The 21,642-nt window shown below is 32.8% G+C and overlaps 1 protein-coding gene and 1 pseudogene across 2 annotated transcripts in view; one reads left to right on the forward strand and one right to left on the reverse strand.

Annotated features, from left to right (window-relative positions):
• Nucleotides 1-3,328: 3,328 nt before the first annotated feature.
• LOC145261090 (septin-2A-like) overlaps nt 3,329-21,642 on the reverse strand; it is a 507,588-nt gene continuing 489,274 nt past the window's right edge. For both annotated transcript variants that reach the window (XM_080119278.1, XM_080119279.1), the window contains exons 8-12: nt 19,233-19,378; nt 15,977-16,069; nt 11,030-11,111; nt 9,536-9,674; nt 3,329-3,708 (exon numbers count right to left, since the gene is read on the reverse strand). In XM_080119278.1, coding sequence (XP_079975404.1) covers nt 9,549-9,674; nt 11,030-11,111; nt 15,977-16,069; nt 19,233-19,378 — 447 coding nt within the window. In that variant the 3' untranslated portion in view covers nt 3,329-3,708; nt 9,536-9,548. The remainder of the gene's footprint in view (nt 3,709-9,535; nt 9,675-11,029; nt 11,112-15,976; nt 16,070-19,232; nt 19,379-21,642) is intronic.
• On the forward strand, nt 17,028-17,144 carry LOC145261432 (5S ribosomal RNA; annotated as a pseudogene).

Consider the following 21,642-nt stretch of genomic DNA (forward strand, 5'->3'; position numbering starts at 1 on the left):
TGACATCAGACAATGATACGCGGCAAAGAAGCTGATCAGATACGAGATAAGCTGAGCCACGAGAGAAAGCGATTGGATATTTTTTTTTTGAACAGCTGCTCTCTCCCCAGAGTGGGATGGGCTTGGGGGTGTTATGTATGCACATTGTAAAGGAACATAAAAAATGCAAAAACATTGAACCCCAAATAAGTTTATGCTGTTATTATTCAGACTGCATCACAACAGAACAACAATGAAGCATAGGAGCAAAGATGAACTGCTGCTACTTGTCAGCTACGCAACACGACTCAAGCTGTCTGCATAAGGAACTTCGGTCAAGATAATCTGCTGGGCTCAAAGAAATGATCCTATCCTTGCCCTTTAAACAGGTCCAAACTTTTGGAAAACCCTGTACAGTTTTATTTTTTCACAATTGAATGAATTTATTTCCTCCCAAACACACACACATATATATATATATATGTTAGTTAAAAAAACAAAAAAACAAAAAAAAACTCGAAATGTGAAAAGATTTGTAAAATTTACACGTCCAGAAGAAAATTATTTTACTTCAAGAAATTTCCAAATAATTTTTATGGTCATCATTTTGAAATTTACAAAAATAAGGAAGCAAAAAAAATAAAATAAAGACTTTTTTTTTCCTAAACTGAATTATAAGTTGTTTTTCCATTTTTAACACGCTCTACTTCTAATATAAAATATTCTGTCATATTAAAGTTTTCTTCGGTATATGAGAAAAAATATTATTTTTGCTTATAGTTTTCATATAATTATAATTTGTGTGTGCTTGTATGCATAAAATGAGATTGAAAAACTGGGAAAGAAAAACTTATCTCTTTGTTGAAAACTTACAATAAATTTTTTTAATAGTTGTCATCATTCCAATAATTTTTGTTTTCATATATTTTGCTGTCTTCCTTCATATATATATATATATATATATATATATACATACACACACACACACACATATATATATATATATATAATTTGAGATTTATTTTCCAGAGGTAAGGTAACCAGTGAAGTATACCGAGATTAATACAAGAGTGCTCAATACCGAAGTAGAGCAGGGTATACTTTAATTTGTTTTTACATAAACAGTAATCTGTGGCTACACAGCCATGAGCATGTTTTGGTTTTTTAGTAACTTAGAGACCTCTTCAGGCAATCACACTTACATAAAGGGAATCAGTAATGAATTTCTAGTTACTAAATAGACGAAGACTGAAACATGCTCATGACTGTGTAGCAACACAGTGCTTATGTAAAAACAAATTAATGTATGTATATAACAAAGAAAGGATAAAATGGAAACAGGAAAAATTCTAAAACGCAAGACTCCAATTTAGCATTTTGTGAAACTTTTTTTTTTTTTTCAATTTCACTCTTGATAAAGCCTTCATAGCAGTTCAACAAAACATTGAAATGAATCCGTTAGTTTTAATTCTTACCCTTTACCATTTTATCTTGTATTTTACTAGTATACAAATATACCTACGACAAGTAAGCTATGCAGAAACGTTCGTTTCATTCCGCCAAGAAATTCATCAAAAATGCAAAACAGCAAAGTTCTACATCTGATTTTTATATACAAACATAGTTTACAGTTATCTCTTAAACTTTAACGCCATTAAATTTTACTGCCAAAACAAAACCATAGTGCTTATCCTTTTCTTCCCACTCATTAAAGTTGAAATGATTTCTGCTAACGCTCACACCCATCGCAATACGTGGAGATGAGCAAACTAATAAGTTTCAGCTGAACTTCATTAGTTTGAAAGGAATGGGTGAAGCTGGAGCTCAGTTTTTGGATCTGCAATACAAACAGCTTTAATTGGTACAGAGATGTACGTAAAAAAAATATTTAAATATTTGTACATGAAAAGGGGAAGACGGAATGTTAATTGTTTTGCAGTCGGCCTCAAGAATTCCTTTGTAAATGAAACAAAGGTTTCTGTAACTTACTTGCCATAAGTATATTTTATACAACTACTTGGCTCTACTCATGTATTTAGTACTTAAATACTGAAACAAAAATACATGCATAATTTATTATCTTATACATAGAATATATTAAACAAATATATATATATATATATATATATATATATATTTATTTATTTGTGTGTGTATTTGTTGGAAGAACGACGTAAGCACCAAAAGTTGAAATTTTCAGATTTTTGTCGCAAAACGCGTAAAATATCAAGGAGAATCTAATCACAAAAAAAAAATCATTGCTGAATTCAAATTATTTATGTGAAAATAAGTGTTTGAATATTTGATATACGTATGTTGAAATGTGGATATTAAGACCATTGATTTTCCTTGAATAGAACATGATTAGGTAGAGAACTTGTTTTTATTTTTTCCAGACTTGCATATCAAGAAGCACTAACATCATTGTTGTTCATTAAAGATGAACATCTAAAAAAATTTAACTTTGTAAGCCCCTTCAGATACGACTGGAAGAAAGAGAACAAGAAAGGTTGACCAGTGGGAAAGAGAAAGAGCAAAACGGAAGTGAAATAGTGGAGAAGAATTTGTCAGTAGTTCTTCAAAATGGATGCTTTTGCAAGAAAATATGTTTCGTAAAAATAGATGATCAGGAAAAGGTTGTGTTAATATTCAAGTCTTTCTGGAAAATAGGAAATTAAAATGAGCGAAACTATCAGGCTTCAAATATTTAACCTCTTTCTTTCGTGAAAAGTACAAAGTGGGGTGCTTACGTCATTCTTCCACAGAACGCATCATATGTACGTATATAGGCGCATATATATGTTTTATTTTTTTTTATTACCGTATCTTTCTGTTACATTATTGTTTCAGCTACACGGCCATTTTTTTTGGCCGTCTGTAGTGTCCTCAGACTTTTACAGAGTAAAGGGTTCTGTAAAAATCTGAGGACGCTACAGACGGCCAAAAAAAAAAACAAAAAAAAAACGGCCGTGTAGCCGAAACACTAATGTAACTTAACAGAAAGATACGGTAATAAAAAATAAAACGCATATTTGCTCTACAACGGTATTGAGCACTCTCTTCAGTTTTTATTAATTACCATCTCCACTATATATATATATATATATATATATATATTCATGCCTCTATGTATATATGTCCATATGCAATTACATATATACATCTGTGTGTGTGTATATATATATATATGTGTGTGTGTGTGTGTGTGTAGATAATTGTTATGACTTTTTATGAATAAAGTATATACCACTTAAAAGTACACAGTACACACACACACACATATATATATATAGAGAGAGAGATACACATGCTATTTTAACATACATCTACACATACATGTATATAATAGTTTGTTTTTTTTAAAGATTTTTTAAATGGTTTTATTTCATAAATCCAAAATTAGTTTTTATTTAATATTTCTTTTATTTTTTTTTATTTTTTTTTTGTTTGTTTGTTTTGAAGACTCCATTAAAATGTTATAGATTGTCCAATTTCAGGCTTGTAGGTAAATCCTGGTCCATTTCGTTTTATTCACAGAGTTCGACGGTTGATGGTCCATAAATTGGAGGACATGAAATATGGAAGAGAAGCAAGATTGATCGATAGTTACATAGATAGACAGACAGAAACAGAGAATTCAGGAGGAGTTCTTGTAGTAGTAGTAGTAATAATTGTTGATCGTATAATTCAACACATTTTTTTTTTTCATAAAAAGCAGGTCTTCTCAGCCTAAAAAAAAAAACAAAAAATACTGACATGAAGTAATATATATATAAAAAAAAAATGGATTAGAATATCTAAATAAAAAGATGTGAAAATTTCATTCATCAATTTCATGCTCAAATCAAAACAAGTCACAGTTACAATCTTTATACAGTAGAGAGCAACAACCCAAATAAAAACTATTATAACTATTTTTCTAAACAGTTATTGTTATTATCAATGGTTATTTATTTGTAATTTTATTGTCCTATTTTCCTACATTGTATATGTATGGTTATTTATTTGTAATTTTATTGTCCTATTTTCCTACATTGTATATGCAACAGTTCTGTTGATATTAATCAATTAAAATGATTTAATTAAAAAAGATTAAATTACTAAAATATTAAACTACTAGTGAGACCTGTGGAAATTCCACAGGGGACTCATTCATGCGTAATATATTGATGTTGGTATTCTGTAGATGTTCAGTGTAAATGGAGATGCTCTGATATTATTGTAACTTTTTTGTTAAAACTGCAAAAGTATTTAAGCTAGCACAAACGCCTGGCAAAGCCCAGTCATAAAGTATGCTTAAATATATTTTAATTTTTGCAGATTTTGTATATATCATTATGGAGTTAATGCACTATTAATTTTTATGTTATAAAGTTGCGATTTCAAAAATAAAAAAAATATCCATATAACTTGGGTGCATTAGCTTGAATTGAAACCGAAATAAAAACTTATGAAAAAAAAAAAAAATATATATATATATATATGTGTGTGTGTGTGCAACTTGAGTTCCTTCAGTCATAATCGAAACTGAAACCAAAACTTATGAAGAATTCTTGGTAAAATTATTTATGACAAGTGGAAATCAAGAACAATTAAACAACCCGGATGTAAGTGTGACACAGAAAATAGCACACATGCTATCTTATATATATATATATATATATATATATATATATATATATATTATGCCTATTACTTTTCAAGGGAGATAATTTCAATGTAAACGATTAGTTTTTAAAATTACAAGAAATTTGTATTAAAACACAAGCAGACTTCTTGTAATGTTACAGAAGGCGTTCTCATTTTGTTCTTCCTCTCGTCTGTCGACCCCATCAAAGTGCCAAACAAATAAAAGAAATACTTTGAACTCACTTTTCTTTTTTGAGATACATTTTTATTTCCTGTCTGTACTTCGCATTATACATAAATTTTGACAGAGTTGTCACCAGCTAGCGAAGAATCATTATCGTCTGTTCTCTTCTCCTGCTGTTCATGCTGTCACGTCTTTCCCATGCCACTCTCTCTGTCTTACTGCTGCTGCTATCTCTGTGTGATGTCACCAGTCCTGCTACCTCCTACTGGTCCTCTCTCTATTTCACTGCAGCGACTGCTGTTTATGCGACGTCGCCGCACATTATGGTACATTATAACAGACTAGTGGGAGATATATATATATATGCGTAACTAGTCTATGGCATTTAGTCTAGACTATAGTCGGAAATTCCACAGCAGCATCTTTCATATGTAATATCTTACTGCCAGCATTCTAAGAACATTCAGTATGAATGGATACCCCGCGATATTATTGTCACCCTATCTGTTAAAACTGTAAAAGTATTTATCTAAGTAATCTCGTTAATGTAGTGTTAGAATATATCTAGTTATTACGGTTTATCTCTAATATCCTTAAAAGGAATCTGTGACATATTTCCATTCTATGGGCGCCCACTGCAAATGGAAACACCACGATATCATTATACCATCTTTAGCCAGAACACCAAGAAGGTATATTGTAGTTTCATGTATGGCCCTGTTATAGTTTTAATTAAAACCCTTATAATTCTTGTTCATGTATTGTTTATTCAAGTACACTCTTTATTCTTTTGGCATCTTGCCTCTGTTAAATTAATTATGTACAATTTAGTTGAATAACGCCTTGATAAGATCTTTTTTTTTTTTTTAATTATACTACAATTTCTTCAACTAACTTTTTGTTCGTTCCGACAAAAGGAGGGTGGACCTGTAAATTCATCCTTGCCCGTTCGTCTGTCCGCACTTTTCTCAATAACTATGCATTGCAATTTTAAATATTTTGCACAAACATTAAATATGATATGAATAAAAAAGTAACAGAACGGATTTTCTGGCGCTCTTTTAGGGCTAATAAAAACACTCCATTTTTGGGACTATTTTACCATATTTGTCCAAAATTTTCTGTGTATGTCTATTTAACAGTTTTGCATGGTGCTGAACCCAAATTTAAATATGTTAAGGCCTTGGGGACTTTTGAGGCTAAATGGGAGGGCAAATGATGAACTTAGTCATTCCTTTTTTATTTTTCAATTTCTAACCCACCCCCCTCCCCCACAACCACACACACATCTAGGGGTGCCTTTCGGGTTAAAATGGCTAAAATTGACATTTTTGTGCTTATTAAAAAAATTGATGCCTTGGATTTTTATAAAACTTTCTGAGAATTTGTAACTGATTTCTATATAATTTTGTTTGTCTATACTTCGCAATAACTCTTGGGTGTGCCCCAGGGGCTCTTTTAGGGCTAATAAAAACACTCCATTTTTGGGACTATTTTACCATATTTGTCCAAAATTTAATGTGTATGTCTATTTAGCAGTTTTGCATGGGGCTGAACTCAAATTTAAATATGTCAAGGTCTTGGGGATTTGGTGGGGGGGCCCAAATGTGGGGAGGGGGGGGCAAATGATGGACTTGATCATTTCTTTTCTTGCATTGTTCAGAACTCAAATTTACATATGTTAAGGCCTAAAACTGTACTGTTTGTTCATTTTCACTAGGATTTGATGTCCCCTGGGGACTTGAGGCTAAATGGGGGGGGGGGTAATGCTGAACTTGGTAGTTTTTTTTTTCATGCCTCGTTCTCTGTGCATTCACGGGGGACCATGCATGCTTCACTTGTTTAACTAATTTCTTCATGAAGAAGGTAACTCGATTGGACAGGTTCGACATAACCTCTGCAAATGGTACCGAAACTTTACTATTTGTCTACCACTGAGTATTTAAATCGAGACCTGTTCAAGGTTCTTTACTTCAACATTAACGCTACTGTTGCCGATATCATCGAAGGTTGTTCTGCATTTGAACATGCTATTGATTACTGTACACGCACTAACTCTTATCCCCGAGTGCCTACTGGGCCTTGATAAGTGGTGACTACCATATTAAAAAAGAAAATGCTATTGAATTGTAAAAACTGTTTATGATAAACCTCCCAACATTATCCACGGAAGACATCTACTTTCAAAACGTCTATAACGGGACAACGAGTCCTTAGGCCATTACTATGTCTAGGACAACAGCATATTCTTTTCATTGCATTGACTCTCGAGTGCGTATTCGTTGATATCTTATATACTTTTGTATAGAATGATGTGGTTCTCGGTTGATTAACTGTGTCTAACTGTGCTGGATACATATACGAGAGAGTCAAAACAAAAAGAATTTGCTGTTGTCATAGACCTAATCATTACCTTCAGGTTTTGAATTGTCTTGCCGCTGACTGTTGCTTCAAGGGTGTTACTGCAACTATTTACAGGGATGAATTTGTTCATGATGCGTTTATATGTGGCCTTCAGTCTTCTGGGATACGTGCCCGACTTGATATGGCAACTCTCCAGGAGACTACATACTGTACTAGAGCTTTGGAACAAGCTCATCTTTGCGGTGAATCGTATACCTCTCAGATTGAATCTGCCGCCGGACTCTGTAGAATTATCGGTTGTCCTTTCTATTCATGACGATGCTATAATTGTGGAGAGAAACATCACCCTAAGGATGACCACTGCCATTGTCCTGCTCGCAATAAAATGTAAAAAAAAAAAAAAATGTGGCAAATTCGGCCATTTTGCCAAAGTTTACTGTTCTGCTAAACCTATACCTTCAACTTCATCTGTTATAGTAGCCCGTGCTAACGATGTTGGTAACCCCCCTCCCCTGTTAATAAATGGTAAAATTAAAAGGTAACCCACTTACCAGCTTCATAAACACAGCCAGCTCTGATAATTTTATTAGTGCTAGTCTCATTGAAAACTTTAACCGGTCTTCTCAGAAACAGGATTCTATAATTTCTATGGCATCATCCAGCTTTTCCCTCAAGCTATCTAAATATTGCACTGAGAATATTACATTCAATGGTTTCGAATATAAAGACATTGATTTGAAGATACTCCCTAATTCATGCACGAATATTATACTCTGAATATCCTTTTTCAAAAATGCACAGGAGCATTACTATTTCTTAAAAAGCCCAAAAGCGATAGCATTTATTTTTCTATTAAAAATATTTTTTTATTTTTTTTACATAGTGCTCTTGGTGATCGGGAGATCCTATTTATTAAAAAAGGAAGATAGGTGATAACATACTACGACCATTAAATTAGCGGATCTATGTACTAATTTAATGTTTGTAGTATGTTCTCACTAGGGCTATGACAAGAGAATATTCTTTTCATTATTTTGACTCAAGTATACTTCGGTTAATATCTTATGTTTTTAGATAGAGTGATGTGGTTCTCGATTGTCTGTGTCGGATATATACTCAAGAGTCAAAACAATGGTAAGATTATTCTCTTGTCATAGCCCTAGTTATCACCTATCCTCCTTTTTAATTAATAGGATCTTCTGATCAAATAATTTATAATTTAGAAAATGTGACACATGTGTATACGTTAAGGTACTTACGGCATTAGTATATCGATATAAACAATAATAACTAAAATTTTGTGTTTAATAGACTATGAGAGGTTATTGAAAATCGTTGACCTCAAAAAGAGGTCATACTATGTGTAGTGTCTGTCAGAGGAAAAATAAAATTATTAATCAAAACCCCGATCATGTTAATTTTTTTTTTCCACCCTGATTGGCATCACCTTGTATAAAATTTGTTTTATGAAGCTGTTGGTAAATTTTTTTTTTCTTTAGTTTCATAAATTTCTTCTATTGCTAGTGGTAATTTAATTCTTTTTTTAACAATTTGTTTTCAATAGTATTTTGCCTTCTCAGCGCTTTGCCAGTTTTGGAACATGTACTTATATTTTAGGGGTATTAAATTCTAGGCTTGCACTCTATGCTATATATATATATGCGATATAAGGTTTGAAATTGTCCGAATGGTCGCGAAACAATGAAAATACACTACTTGTTGCTATCAATTCAATTTTTGTTGTCTTGATTATGTTAAAACAATAGCTGAATGCTCGATTACAAAAACTGGTAATTTTTAAGCTTACAAATTAAGTCACCTTATACCCACTTAAAATTTATTGCCAAATTCTCAATTACATAAACATAATAAAATTCGGAACATTACAAACAAGATAAAAAAAAAAAAATAAAAAAAATTCTACCTTTTTAGGTGATTACATGCAAATTGAAAATGCTTACTTTAGAATCTAGTTTCGCATATTAATTCGATGCAAAGTGATAGCACACTTCCTCACTCTAACGTGAGGAATAATTTTTAAAAATTTACTCATAATGCTAACGTTTTTAACATTTTATATACTCCCCATTCCATCCAATATAAATAGTAATTGGAGAGGGGCAGAGTGAAACAGCTTAGGATACAATGATAAATAATCTTTGGCTGATATAAAAATAATAATTCCCAAGAAATCAAAATTACTATTTAAAAAAAATTACAAAAAAAAAAATAAAAAATTAAAAAAAAAATAAAAATTACAAAAAAAATAAAAATTACAAAAAAAATAAAAATTACAAAAAAAATAAAAATTACAAAAAAAAAAAATTAAAATAAAAAAAAATAAAATTACAAAAAAAAAAACAAAACAAACAAACTTACTTTGACGGTCAAATCAGACATTTTGAGATTTAACTTCACCATTTTGTTTGGTTTGATGGTTTGCAACTGGGCTGCCTCCAGTTTTCTGGGCTTCCATTTCGGCCTGCATCTTTGCTAACATCTCTTTCATCTTATGTAACTAGAAGAAAAATCAAAGGGAGAGAACTTTAGTCAAAGCAAGGGAAGTAATTTGAGAAAAAACAAAACATTCCAGTTTCTAAATAAAAAAAAAAAAATACTGTAAACTTCTTTTGGTTGTGGACCGCTTCAAAGCAATGCAAGTACATTTTGACAACTTAGATTCTTGTACTCTCGCTGCACCCATCCTTCAAAATGATACATCTAGGTCCGGAGTCTCTAATGTTTTTGAATGGGGGAGAGGAGGAGGAGATATATTGCTGACTTTTTAGAACTATGAAAATAAAAATAACGTTATACTGTTTTGTTCATTAGCTTTGAGCGAAACTGTTTCTCCGAAACCTCCTTTTAATCAATTTCTGAACAAAAAAACATTTTAAGCCAGATTAAAGATTTTAGGGCACTTCTATATTATAATAACGAAAAAAAAAAAAAAAAAAAAAAAAAATTTGAATTTCAAGTAAAACAAATGATACCTACGTAATTGTCAGGTCTCAAATAGTAACATATCCAAAAATTACGAAAAACAATAAGGTAGAAAAATAATTATTAATGATGAAAGAAATTTATGAAATCAAGCGAAATTACTGTTACACTTCCTAAAAAAAAAAAAAAAAAAAAAAAAAAAGAAGAAGATAAGTCGACAGGGGAGATAATTACGTTCTGTTGCTTATGTCATGCAATGAACGTAATTCAAAATACCGGACAAATTTCATTCTTCATCTAAACTTTATAGAAAGCTTTTTCATTAATAATTATTTTCCTATATATATATATATATATATATATATATTACCTCTTTTTTCTTTAAATTTGTTTTTGTGGATTTGGGAAATAACTCGTGGACCAACAAAGTGGCAATATGAATCTTGTTGAAAAACTTTGGAGGATTATTTAAAATCCTCTACCATTTTCTTTTTTTTTTTTTCTCGGGGAAAAAAAATTGATTAAATGTCATATCCCTGAAATTTCAATAAAACAATTTTATTTTTATTTGATTAACTTTTGCATAATCTTTTTTTTTTTACCTCTTATCTGGGAGGTTAGACCCAAGGTCATGTGTAGTTTTGAAAACCAAATGCATTAAGATAAATATGCTCTGTCTAACAAAAAAATGCCTGAGTAGCCTCGCTGGGATTCTCCAGTATAGGTGAATCAGGTGATTAGCAATAAAATAACACCTTCTCAAAAAGAAGAGAAGGGTGGACCTTTTAAGATGGAACAGAACTGGCAGAGCTAAGCCAGAAACAGCTACAATAGCCCACTCTCTGTTGGAAGTATTTGTTGAGGATGAATCCTCAACTGGTATGAGCCCTAACCCTATAGAAGTTAGGTTAGATAACGTATATCTCCTACCTCAGCTTCCTTTTCTGCCAACGCTTGTTCTCTGTCGTTAATGTCGGGTTGTGGAATTCCACTCCTGCTGGCACGTTGTTTACTGAAATCAGAAATAAAATTTTTAAATAGTAGAGAATGTGGCGGAACAAAAACAATCGGACACAATCTAGTTAAACAGGAGGAGAGAGAGAACACAATGTCTTTCGATGATTTAGATTATTTGCAATGTATCCGTAACACATAAAAAATACTATAGACCTAACTAGCAGTGTTCCCATCGTTCATTTCAAACTTCTTTCACAAGATGCATGCTCATCAATGATCTCCCAAATCACATTCTTAGGTCATTCGTAGACATTTATGCAGACGACACCACAATCTATGGCATCACTTCAAAAGGCCGACAATGACCAAGATCTTTCTAATTCTCTCTCTCTGATCTTGACAATTTAGTGCAATAAACCCAATTGAAATTAATTGCTCTCGTCTTGGGGAAGCACCATGCCTTGACGAGTTTCTGAGTGACTTTCACCCCTGATCTGAAATGGAATCCATACATCAAATCTGTTGCCAAGATTGCTGGAAAAATGATTGGATCACTCTACCGTTCCAGTAGGTAACTCACGGACCATGCAATCCTCTATCTGTATAAGAGCCAAGTACTCCCTGAAATGAAGTACTGTTGCCACATGTGAGCAGGATCTGTTCGACGCACTTTATCCTGCTCAAAACAGACTTCAAAACCTAGCAGGTGATGCACTTTTCCTTGCAACAACTTTCCCACAGATGAAACGTTGTGAGCCTGGCTCTGCTCTATCACTATTTTCATGGCAAGTGTTCATCCAAGTTCCAATCTAGGGTCCTTCCCTTGCTAACGTTTCACAAAAATTACTCAACTACCTACAACCACTATGAACAATTTCCTCCACTCTCTATTTGTGTCTAAATCCAAATGCAGTTTGTACAAACAAAGCTCCTTTCCTAGAACTGCACCCCCTGTGGAATGCTGTTCCATTGGCCTGCTTCCCAGCCAACCAAAGCATGGTAGCCTTCAAGTCTAATGTAAACAAGTTCTTGTTGAGCCATGAATGAAAGATTAGGATAATAGAGGGGTCACCAGTTAGTAAGTGCTAACTATACACAAAGATGCTATTGTTGTTCAAATGTAAAAAAAAAACAAAAAAACTGACAATAGGTCAATAGAAATGAAAAGGGTCATCATTAGTTAACTGACCTAATTTTTTCTTGTGATAAACTGACCACTCCACCCGATATTCTCCAGACCCAAGACCACAGTGAACATGAGGAATTGATTCACCAAGAACACAAAGTAAGATGAGTAGTCAGTGTCTATCAGGCGGTGGGGATGAAGTGACTAAGACAAAAATTTGAATATAGGATTTCTGGTCACAAGTTAAGATACTTAGGAGTCAGGGCTGTTCAAAGCAGATGGTAGCTTTAGAAGGTTCCCGAGATATCTGCTTCAGGTAAATGAGATTAGACCGGAGTGAGGCAACGCAGATTGCAGATTGGTGCAAGCCAGAGACGAGCTGAATTCAACTGAAAAACGATGCCTCGACAGACAAATTATTTAAGTTGGTTGTTAGATGATATACTCGAACTTTAAACGCGGACGTCCTTTTCCCACAACAGTACCATACACGCTTTATTTATACGCAGTGGCAGTTTGTGTTCTCTTGTTTGAGTTTGTGTAGGTTTCTTTTTTGATACTTGTAAATCGATGCACATGCTCTTGGCAGTCGACAACACAGCCAGAACGAGAAGATCAGGAAAACCAGGACACAAACGTTGTGGTTGATGGTGATCCTTGAGGGATAGAGGGGGGCACATTGCCTTACAAAATGACCGTGCCATGATCAAGTGAATGAGAGAATACAGCCGTGCTTTATCAGAATATTGGGTGGAATTTTAGATGCCTTATGCACTTAGCAGCTCAGGTGGTTTGGCCATATACAGCACGTGACATCCTGTATCAACTGAATAACACAAATAGATACACCAGGCATGAGGGTACATGGAAGACCAAGGAAAACCTGGCTTAAGTGCTTGCAAAATAACTACTATCAACCCTATGGATCAAATTGCTTGGAGAGTAGGCCTGAGACGTCTAGTATTGCCCATCTTGGAGTCTGTAACACTTGCGGAACCTTAAATAAGAAAACTAGATGATGAGATGAGGGAGAACAACCACCAATAAGATTGAAAAACTGACTTTTTTCCTGACCCTCTATTTTTAGCCACATATATATAGCGAGTCATATGACCGCTAAACTCCCTCAGTGTCTAGCTCAAACACACAGACATGTAGCACATAACGCAAAACTGTCACCCAGGAGGCGACTTGTGACATTGACATCTGCGCATTTCCCATGACATCTCGACCCTACTCTTCTGTTCTTCTTTCTCACTTTGCGCCTCGACACGAAGCCGATCACAAATAATTTTGCATGGCTCCACAAAGATGCACACAAAGAGCAAACAAACAGACTATATGAGGTAAGAGGACTTGATTCTACATAAACATTTGTGTCTATCGAGAACAGTCGAACATAATTGTTTATCATAAACAATTATTTCTTAATATTAAATGAGCTTCAGTTCTAGACACACATATACGCACAACGAATATTATGTATACACCTGAACACACGCTTTTGTTCCTTTTCCATTTGTGTGTAAATAAATGTGTTTTGTATATATTGTAATTCTGTATTCGGTTATATTCATTTAAAGTCGGAGTTTGGGACAGGTTTATTTTATCTACAGATCCGTAACCCCGATCTCCATGCACATTGATGGCAATTAGACAGTTCTTTATATAATCTATATCAATAAAACAGTAGATGTGTGTGTGTGTGTGTATGTAAATATTTAACTGATAAACTCATAAACTACTGGTCACATAGCACTAAAATAAACAGGAAATATTAATACACCAAGGATGGTTTATAATAAGTAAAATCTTTGTTTGGATGGATAACGCTTATAGAAGTAGGCAAGTTAAAATGCAAAAATGTTAATTTCAACTTATTTGGATTAATTTATGTAGGAGTAAAACTAATCGTAGCTAAAAATGGTCTAATTTTAAAATTCTCTTATCTGTCTTTTCGGTTAGCTCAAACAGTAGGGAACACGATTGGAGCGCTACACGAGGGAACATAGCTGGAGTACTAAAAGTTTTGGCTTTGATTCTAGCTGATAGCACCAAATTCATTTTTGTTTTTTTTTTGAACTTCTGAATCAGTACTTGGGGGTAATTGTGCCAAGTCCGGGGTAATTGTACCAACAACCTAAAAGTGCCCTTTTGGCAACCACACATATAAAGAGCACAATTTTTTTAGTTGCTGCAATTATCCCCAGATTTGGTGCAATTACCCCAAAGTATGGTGTGTGTGTGTGCGTGTGTATATATATATATATATATATATATATATATATATATAGTATTGATTTAATAAAAATATATCTTGCTCTTTCATTGAATACATTTAATAACAAAACTAGGTAAATTCATTTGTTATCACTCTTCAATACCTTTACCCTGATGTGTGTGTGTGTGTGTGCAATATATAGATATATATATATATACACATACATCCAATAGAGTATTGAATCTGCAATAATATGTAATTTGCACAAATTAAAATATACTTAATTGTATGCAATAAAATAAGCATCAGGTGTGCTTGAAAGTCAAATTACAACTCAATATTATGAAAATAAACAAATATTTTACTTGTTTGAAATTTATAATTTAAATATTTCGAAGTCAAACTCCATCCTCAGTATTTTGTGCATCTTTTTTCATAATATTGCGCTGTAATTTTCATAATATTGCGCTGTAATTTTCATAATATTGCGCTGTAATTTTCATAATATTGCGTTGTAATTTTCATAATATTGCGTTGTAATTTTCATAATATTGCGCTGTAATTTTCATAATATTGCGCTGTAATTTTCATAATATTGCGTTGTAATTTTCATAATATTGCGTTGTAATTTTCATAATATTGCGTTGTAATTTTCATAATATTGCGTTGTAATTTTCATAATATTGCGCTGTAATTTTCATAATATTGCGCTGTAATTTTCATAATATTGCGCTGTAATTTTCATAATATTGCGCTGTAATTTTCATAATATTGCGCTGTAATTTTCATAATATTGCGTTGTAATTTTCATAATATTGCGCTGTAATTTTCATAATATTGCGCTGTAATTTTCATAATATTGCGCTGTAATTTTCATAATATTGCGCTGTAATTTTCATAATATTGCGTTGTAATTTTCATAATATTGTGTTGTAATTTTCATAATATTGTGTTGTAATTTTCATAATATTGCGTTGTAATTTTCATAATATTGTGTTGTAATTTGGCTTTCAAGTGCACCTAATACGTATGTTACTTTATTCAACTTAAATCAACGCTTCTATAATGGAACTCACCCCTGACATAGATAATTGTACTTTACAATCGGTAAAGTGCTCTTACTGCTGCTGCTAGTCAAGAGTATAATTTGAACCTAAAATTTAATAATTCCATAGTTTATGCGGCTTAGATTTTAGGATGTGTTAGATACGTGCCACCTAGGTTTAAATATTTTAATTATTCAAAATGGAAAATCAATATTTGAATTGTTAAAGGGATATAACTCTTGTGCTCTAAAATTATCACGTTTGCCAAGAATCATTTGAAACCATGGGTTATTTCCCCCTGATTTGACCAGCCAAACAATAGAGGGATTCAAATGAAGACGTTTACCAACATACTCGATATTTTCATTGTGACCCTCCCAGATGTAAACTATTGAATACATCATATTGTTCATCTACACAGAATCGTTTTATTTCTTCAGATTTGTGACTTACCATCCAAAAACCACTTCACAAAAGAATGTATGATCAAAAGATTTTCACAGTAAAAAATTTTCAGAGATACTTACACAACCTTGCCGCTGCCACCAGCCAATTTCTCAGCTCTGAAGTTCTCATAGTGGATTTCCTGCGTCACTTCTTGCAAATCTTGCATGTGTGTACTGGAGAAGGAAAGAGACAGATGGAAAGTCAAGACATGGCAATACACACAAAATACACACACGTGTGTGTGTGTGTGTGTGTGTGTGTGTGTGTGTGTGTGTGTGTGTGTGTGTGTGTGTGTAAGAAGGCTGTTAACAATGTAGAATACAGCAGAAGCTCTAGGATACGTTTTATTTTCAGGTTACGATGTAGAATACAAAATCAGGAAATTAACCAATTTTAATGAAATTTTAGCATTTATCACGAAATATAATTAACTCATTATTTTTGTTATAATCTTAGTGGAAATGTATTATTTGTTTAAACAAAAAACACCTTCACGAAGGTTATAGTTTTCAGTAGTTAAAATTAATTAATTTATTTTAGCTTTTTTATAAAAATAAAGCATTGTGTTACGTTAAACAAATCCTCCACCATCGCCCTCCCTAGCCCTCTCCCCTTTCTACATAACTCTCTTATAAAAAGAGGCGGATTTTTTCATTGTAAGATCGCCATGCAATGAAGCTACAATACATACAAAATACACACACGTGTGTGTGTGTATAAGAAGGCTGTTAGCAATGTAGAATAGAGCAGAAGCCGGGGATACGGTGGCTCTAGGATACGTTTTTTTCAGGTTACGATGTGGAATACAATATTTTCCCCGACTCCTGCTTAAAGTATTTGCCCGGCCTTATGGTGTTATTTATCATGTTCTTTAATTTTTAATGCCATATCCCAGGGTTCTACTTCACTAGGGTATTGAAGTGATGTGACGTATGAACAAAAAGATTGTTAGAATTATAAATCTTTGTATATTTATTTTTCAAAATCATTCTCGTATGTAAATCAATAAATATGGATTTATTAATTAATATAGCCAAGATGGTAAATGTCTTAATTTTAAGAATGCCTTTTTTTCAAAAAGAAAATGAAATATATATATATATATATATATATATATATATATATATATACACACACGGCATAATCGCATTGACACACCGGTTCTCATCAGATCACCGAAGTTAAGCAACGTTGAGCCTGGATAGTATCAGATGGGTGACCATTTGGGAATTCTAGGCGCTGTATGTGCTCTCCATTTATCTCGGCATTTGTTTCCAGTCGTCCTGTACTTCACTTGCCACCGGTATTTAACAATGTCGTCTCAGGAGAGGTGTAGTTGGAGATTGCGCACCTCCTGCCACAAAAAATTTCACGCGCAGGCAACACTTTGTGGGCATCCATAGTCTGTCCAAGACTGAAGGAGTCTGCTTATACATTTACATTATATAATTATCCACTGACATGTGCTTCATTGTCTACAACTCATCAGAGTGGTTGAATCTAGACGACGAAGCATGTGTCAGTGGATAATTATATTTTATAAACAATATATATGCTGCTCCCTATATGGGGGGTACCAAATTGATTAAAGGAAAAATTATTCCAAACTCGCATTTAGGTAAAAATGCACTTTCGTAAATAATTGAATTCATTCAAAACGTATCGCAAAAACAAATACACATATATATATATATATATATATATATATATATGCGTGTGTGTGTGTGTGCTTAAAGTCTTGAGTATTTTATCTAAATAAAAAAATACGAAAATGAAATACTAAACATATTGCAGACGTACTACTAGCATAAACCAACTTTCCGATAGAAAATCGGATCATAAATAAGGATTTAATTATATAATAGTGGGGAGTTAATAAATAGTAGTTGTTTCAGAGATTTAAAAACAGAATAGCTGTTAAATTCCTGGTGCTCTAGTGAAAAATACTTTTCCCCAATAAGAAATGTAAATAAAATCCAATTACTATTTCACTACTAGATAAATTTCTAAGCACATGATAAGTAAATCTAATATATAAAAGGCTATATGTTTGTCTGTCTGTCTTCATATTTTCAAACTATCTCTTCCGAAATTAAAAGTCGCAGAGCGGCACTAGTGGCCTCAAATGATTGGATATTTTACGGACCGTTCTTTTAGGAGTCTTTAGCCGGTTAAAATAGTTTTTAAGGCGTCAAAAATGGATTAAAATTTAAAAATCGTTATACATTTTGCACATTCATTTTAGTTTATTTTTAATCAGTTCATATGCGTTTCATGTTGGTACAGATGTAACGTCACCATGTTTGAATGCCACAGTTTTGCTTTCAGTTTCGATTCTAGCTGATGGCACCCAAATACTTTTTTTTTTTTTTTTTAATTTTTTTTTTTTTAAGTTTTGAAATCACAACTATAATAATATGTACAAGATCTGGGAAAATTAAAATATCATATTTAAGTGTATTTTACGAGCGGGCAAAGGGTGACCTGTTTGATGGGTTTACTGTGAATAGTCATGTTTAGGTTAAACTGTGATTTAGCTGTAGACATACATTCTGTTTTTTCTAGGTTTATTTCTAATCCTATCTCCTTTGCATTCTTTGCTAAGACATTGACAAAAACTTGAAGCTTATGTGTGCGATTCATTAACACGAATGTGATCATCAGTGTAGGAGAAGTTGGAAAGGATTTGTCCACCTATAGAAAAACCACTTTGACGAGTCTTTTCCAAAAATTTTTTTTTTTTTTTTTAAATACAGCTTATGCATATGAGATCTACGTTATAAAGTCACTGAAATTAATTCCCATTTCTTCAACCATTTTTTATGTTTTACTTTCGTGCAACTTGTGAACAATAAAAATCTTCATCGAAAAACAAAAGAGAAAAATATTTTTTTTTGTCCAGAATTCCCCCTATATTAAAAAAAAAAATCTGTATGATGTCACTACCCATGACAAAACAAAAATATCATATTCCAACAATCACATAAATTTATAAAGTAGTTTTATTTTTATAAACAAAAACAGTTAAGTGGTTTATGAGAATTCATTACAACATATATCTTGCCAAGTTTTGGATTATTGTACAGTTGTCTCCCTTGTTTTTCAAGAATTGTTTTAAAAAAATGCGCCCGAGACAGTCACTCTTTGGATACTCATAAAATTTGATTTTCTTATTCAAAAATGAAAATACTTAATGTACATGATTTTTGGAATATATTTTTGTTTCATCACAGTTTGTACATTATATAGATCTCTTTAGTTTGGTTATTTAATATGAAGTTGGAATTCTGGACAAGCACAAAAAAACATATAAAGTGGGTAATAGGCAATTCTCACATTAACATGGTCCGTAGTTTTATGAAATCACAATGATCGGGATTTTCTACTTCCACCACACCCCAGGGATAGCGACGACCTCGTACTTTTCGTCCGTTCACTTCAAATGATTCACTAGAGCCCACCACGGCAAAAGGCACGGCTTCCTGAAAAGAAAAGAAAATTTTTTTTTCCATTATTTATATTGGAACGTTTGTTTACTGCGTGGTTGTTATGTCCATAATATTTTTTTAAAAATATACTTTCTTCGGTTGACTCTGGTTCCTACTCTAGATAGTGATCATTTAAATTGGTCTAATATCAAGATAAACAATACAGGAAGCAATGTTACTCAAAGTATCAAAGCTGGCACATCTCAGGGATTCATACTGGATCTAACTATATTCTTTATCTTCATCAATGATCTCCCAAATCACACTAAGTTCATTTGTCAACAGATATGCAGATGACACTATGATCTATGAAATCAAGATCTCTCAGAGTCTCTTTCCTCAAACCTTGAGCACATGGTGCACTGAGGTAAAAAGGTTCTATCTCTTTACCATAAAAAGCTTTGATCCCCACCTGGGCCCAATTGATATGAATGGCTCTCATCTCAAAGAAGCTCCTTCTTTCTGACCTTCACGTCTGACCTAAAATGAAAGACTTAATCAAATTTGTTAAAAAAAATGGTTGCGTCAGGAGATTTCTCACCCCTGACGTAATCCTCTACTTTAATAAGGACTAAATTCTTCCTAAAATGGAGTACTGTAGCCATATCTGGGCAGGAGCTGCTCGAAGCACCATATCCTGCCAGAGTTAAAGATCAGCTTCAAAACCTCGTAGGTTTTCTCTTCCCTGCAACTTCTCACAAAAGAAACGTTGCAAGCCTGTTTCTGTTCTATCGCTATTTTCACGACAAATGCTCATCTGACCTCCAATCTATGACCCCGCCACAAGCTTTCACAAAAAGAAAGCATCTAGCTGCAACCACTATTCAAAATCCACCCCCACACACACTCTCTATCTGTGCCTGCATCTAAACACAGATTCCATGAACAAAGCTTCTTTCCTAGAACTGCCTGGCCTGCTTTCCAGCTGACCACATGATTGTCTTCAAGTTAAATGTAAACAAGTTCTTGCTGAGCTGCCCCCTAAAATAATCAAATTCCACCCAATTTCCACCACTATCACTACACTGTTGTCTCCATAACCACTGTTCACTCATTAATCCTTATTCTCAAGTGACTTTTGGGCACTGATAAGTGGTCACTCCCTTTTTAAGGGGAGATAACTCAAAGAATCAGTGCACATGTGACCTTTTAATTAGAGTTCATATAGAAATGAATACAAAGGAACGAATAAAAGGGAGATAATCCAAGAATTAAAATAATTAGAATGAACCATGTCTATTTTTTTTATTAAAATTGTGTTTTCTGAAAAGTCTTAATTGTAGAAAATGTAAGTTTTTAAAATTAGTTTCAATTAACTATTATCATTTAATTAATAAAACTTTTTTTTCACACATTTTCATGTGTGTGTATTTCTTGTGTCAACATAACTTTGAAAATTAAATTTTTTTTTTTTTTAAACTACAAGCAGTGCTGTCTGATATTGTCCAGAACAAAAATGTAAAATGTTAGAACTAAAACTTCTACTTGTCTGTTATCTCCTCCCCTCTTTTTTTCTAATTTGCCCATCCATTCCTCCTTCTGGACACACACACACACAACTTTCCTTTATATAAGGAGGAATGAGTGAGCATTTTCTTTCAAAATTTCACATAACTTTGAAAATAGAAGAAACCTGGCCGACTTGACTTCCAAAGAATGAATAATTTTTGAAGATTCCATATACTATTCACCGATCAAGAATTATTTTATGGCGTTTTTTACAACTTTCATTCAAATTATCTATTAATCAAAATTATGATTAAACAAACAAAAAAAAAAAATGCAATAACAAAATTAAAAAATGAATCTCATTAAAAAAAAAAAAATTACCTTAATTATTAGTGTTGGGACAATTAATCGGAATTGAAAAAATTGGAACTTTGGGGGGGGGGGGGGGGGGGTGGAAAGTTTGTGCCATGTTCCAATGCTAAAAATGACTCCTTTAATTATCTTTTTATTTGATTTTGTTTAAAACAAAACCTTCCACTGCTGATAATAATAATGAAATAAATATTTCTTGATTTTAAACTACCAGTAAAACTAAAATCTCTAGATCACCTCTCCCCCTACACAGTAGTGTTTTTACATTTGAAAAAATATATACATATTTACCATGTACTTTTACAGGAATCAGGAAAAAAAAATATTATAGTTAAATATTTAGAGATTTGTAAAAACTTGGAATCAATAATTGTATTGGATTCAGGAATTTAGTAAAGAATTGATAATTTTATTGAAATGGGGAAAAATACTAGAAT

This window comes from Euprymna scolopes, chromosome 37 (genome assembly GCF_053919585.1).
Source record: "Euprymna scolopes isolate OS-2025 chromosome 37, ASM5391958v1, whole genome shotgun sequence".
NCBI lineage: Eukaryota > Metazoa > Mollusca > Cephalopoda > Sepiida > Sepiolidae > Euprymna > Euprymna scolopes.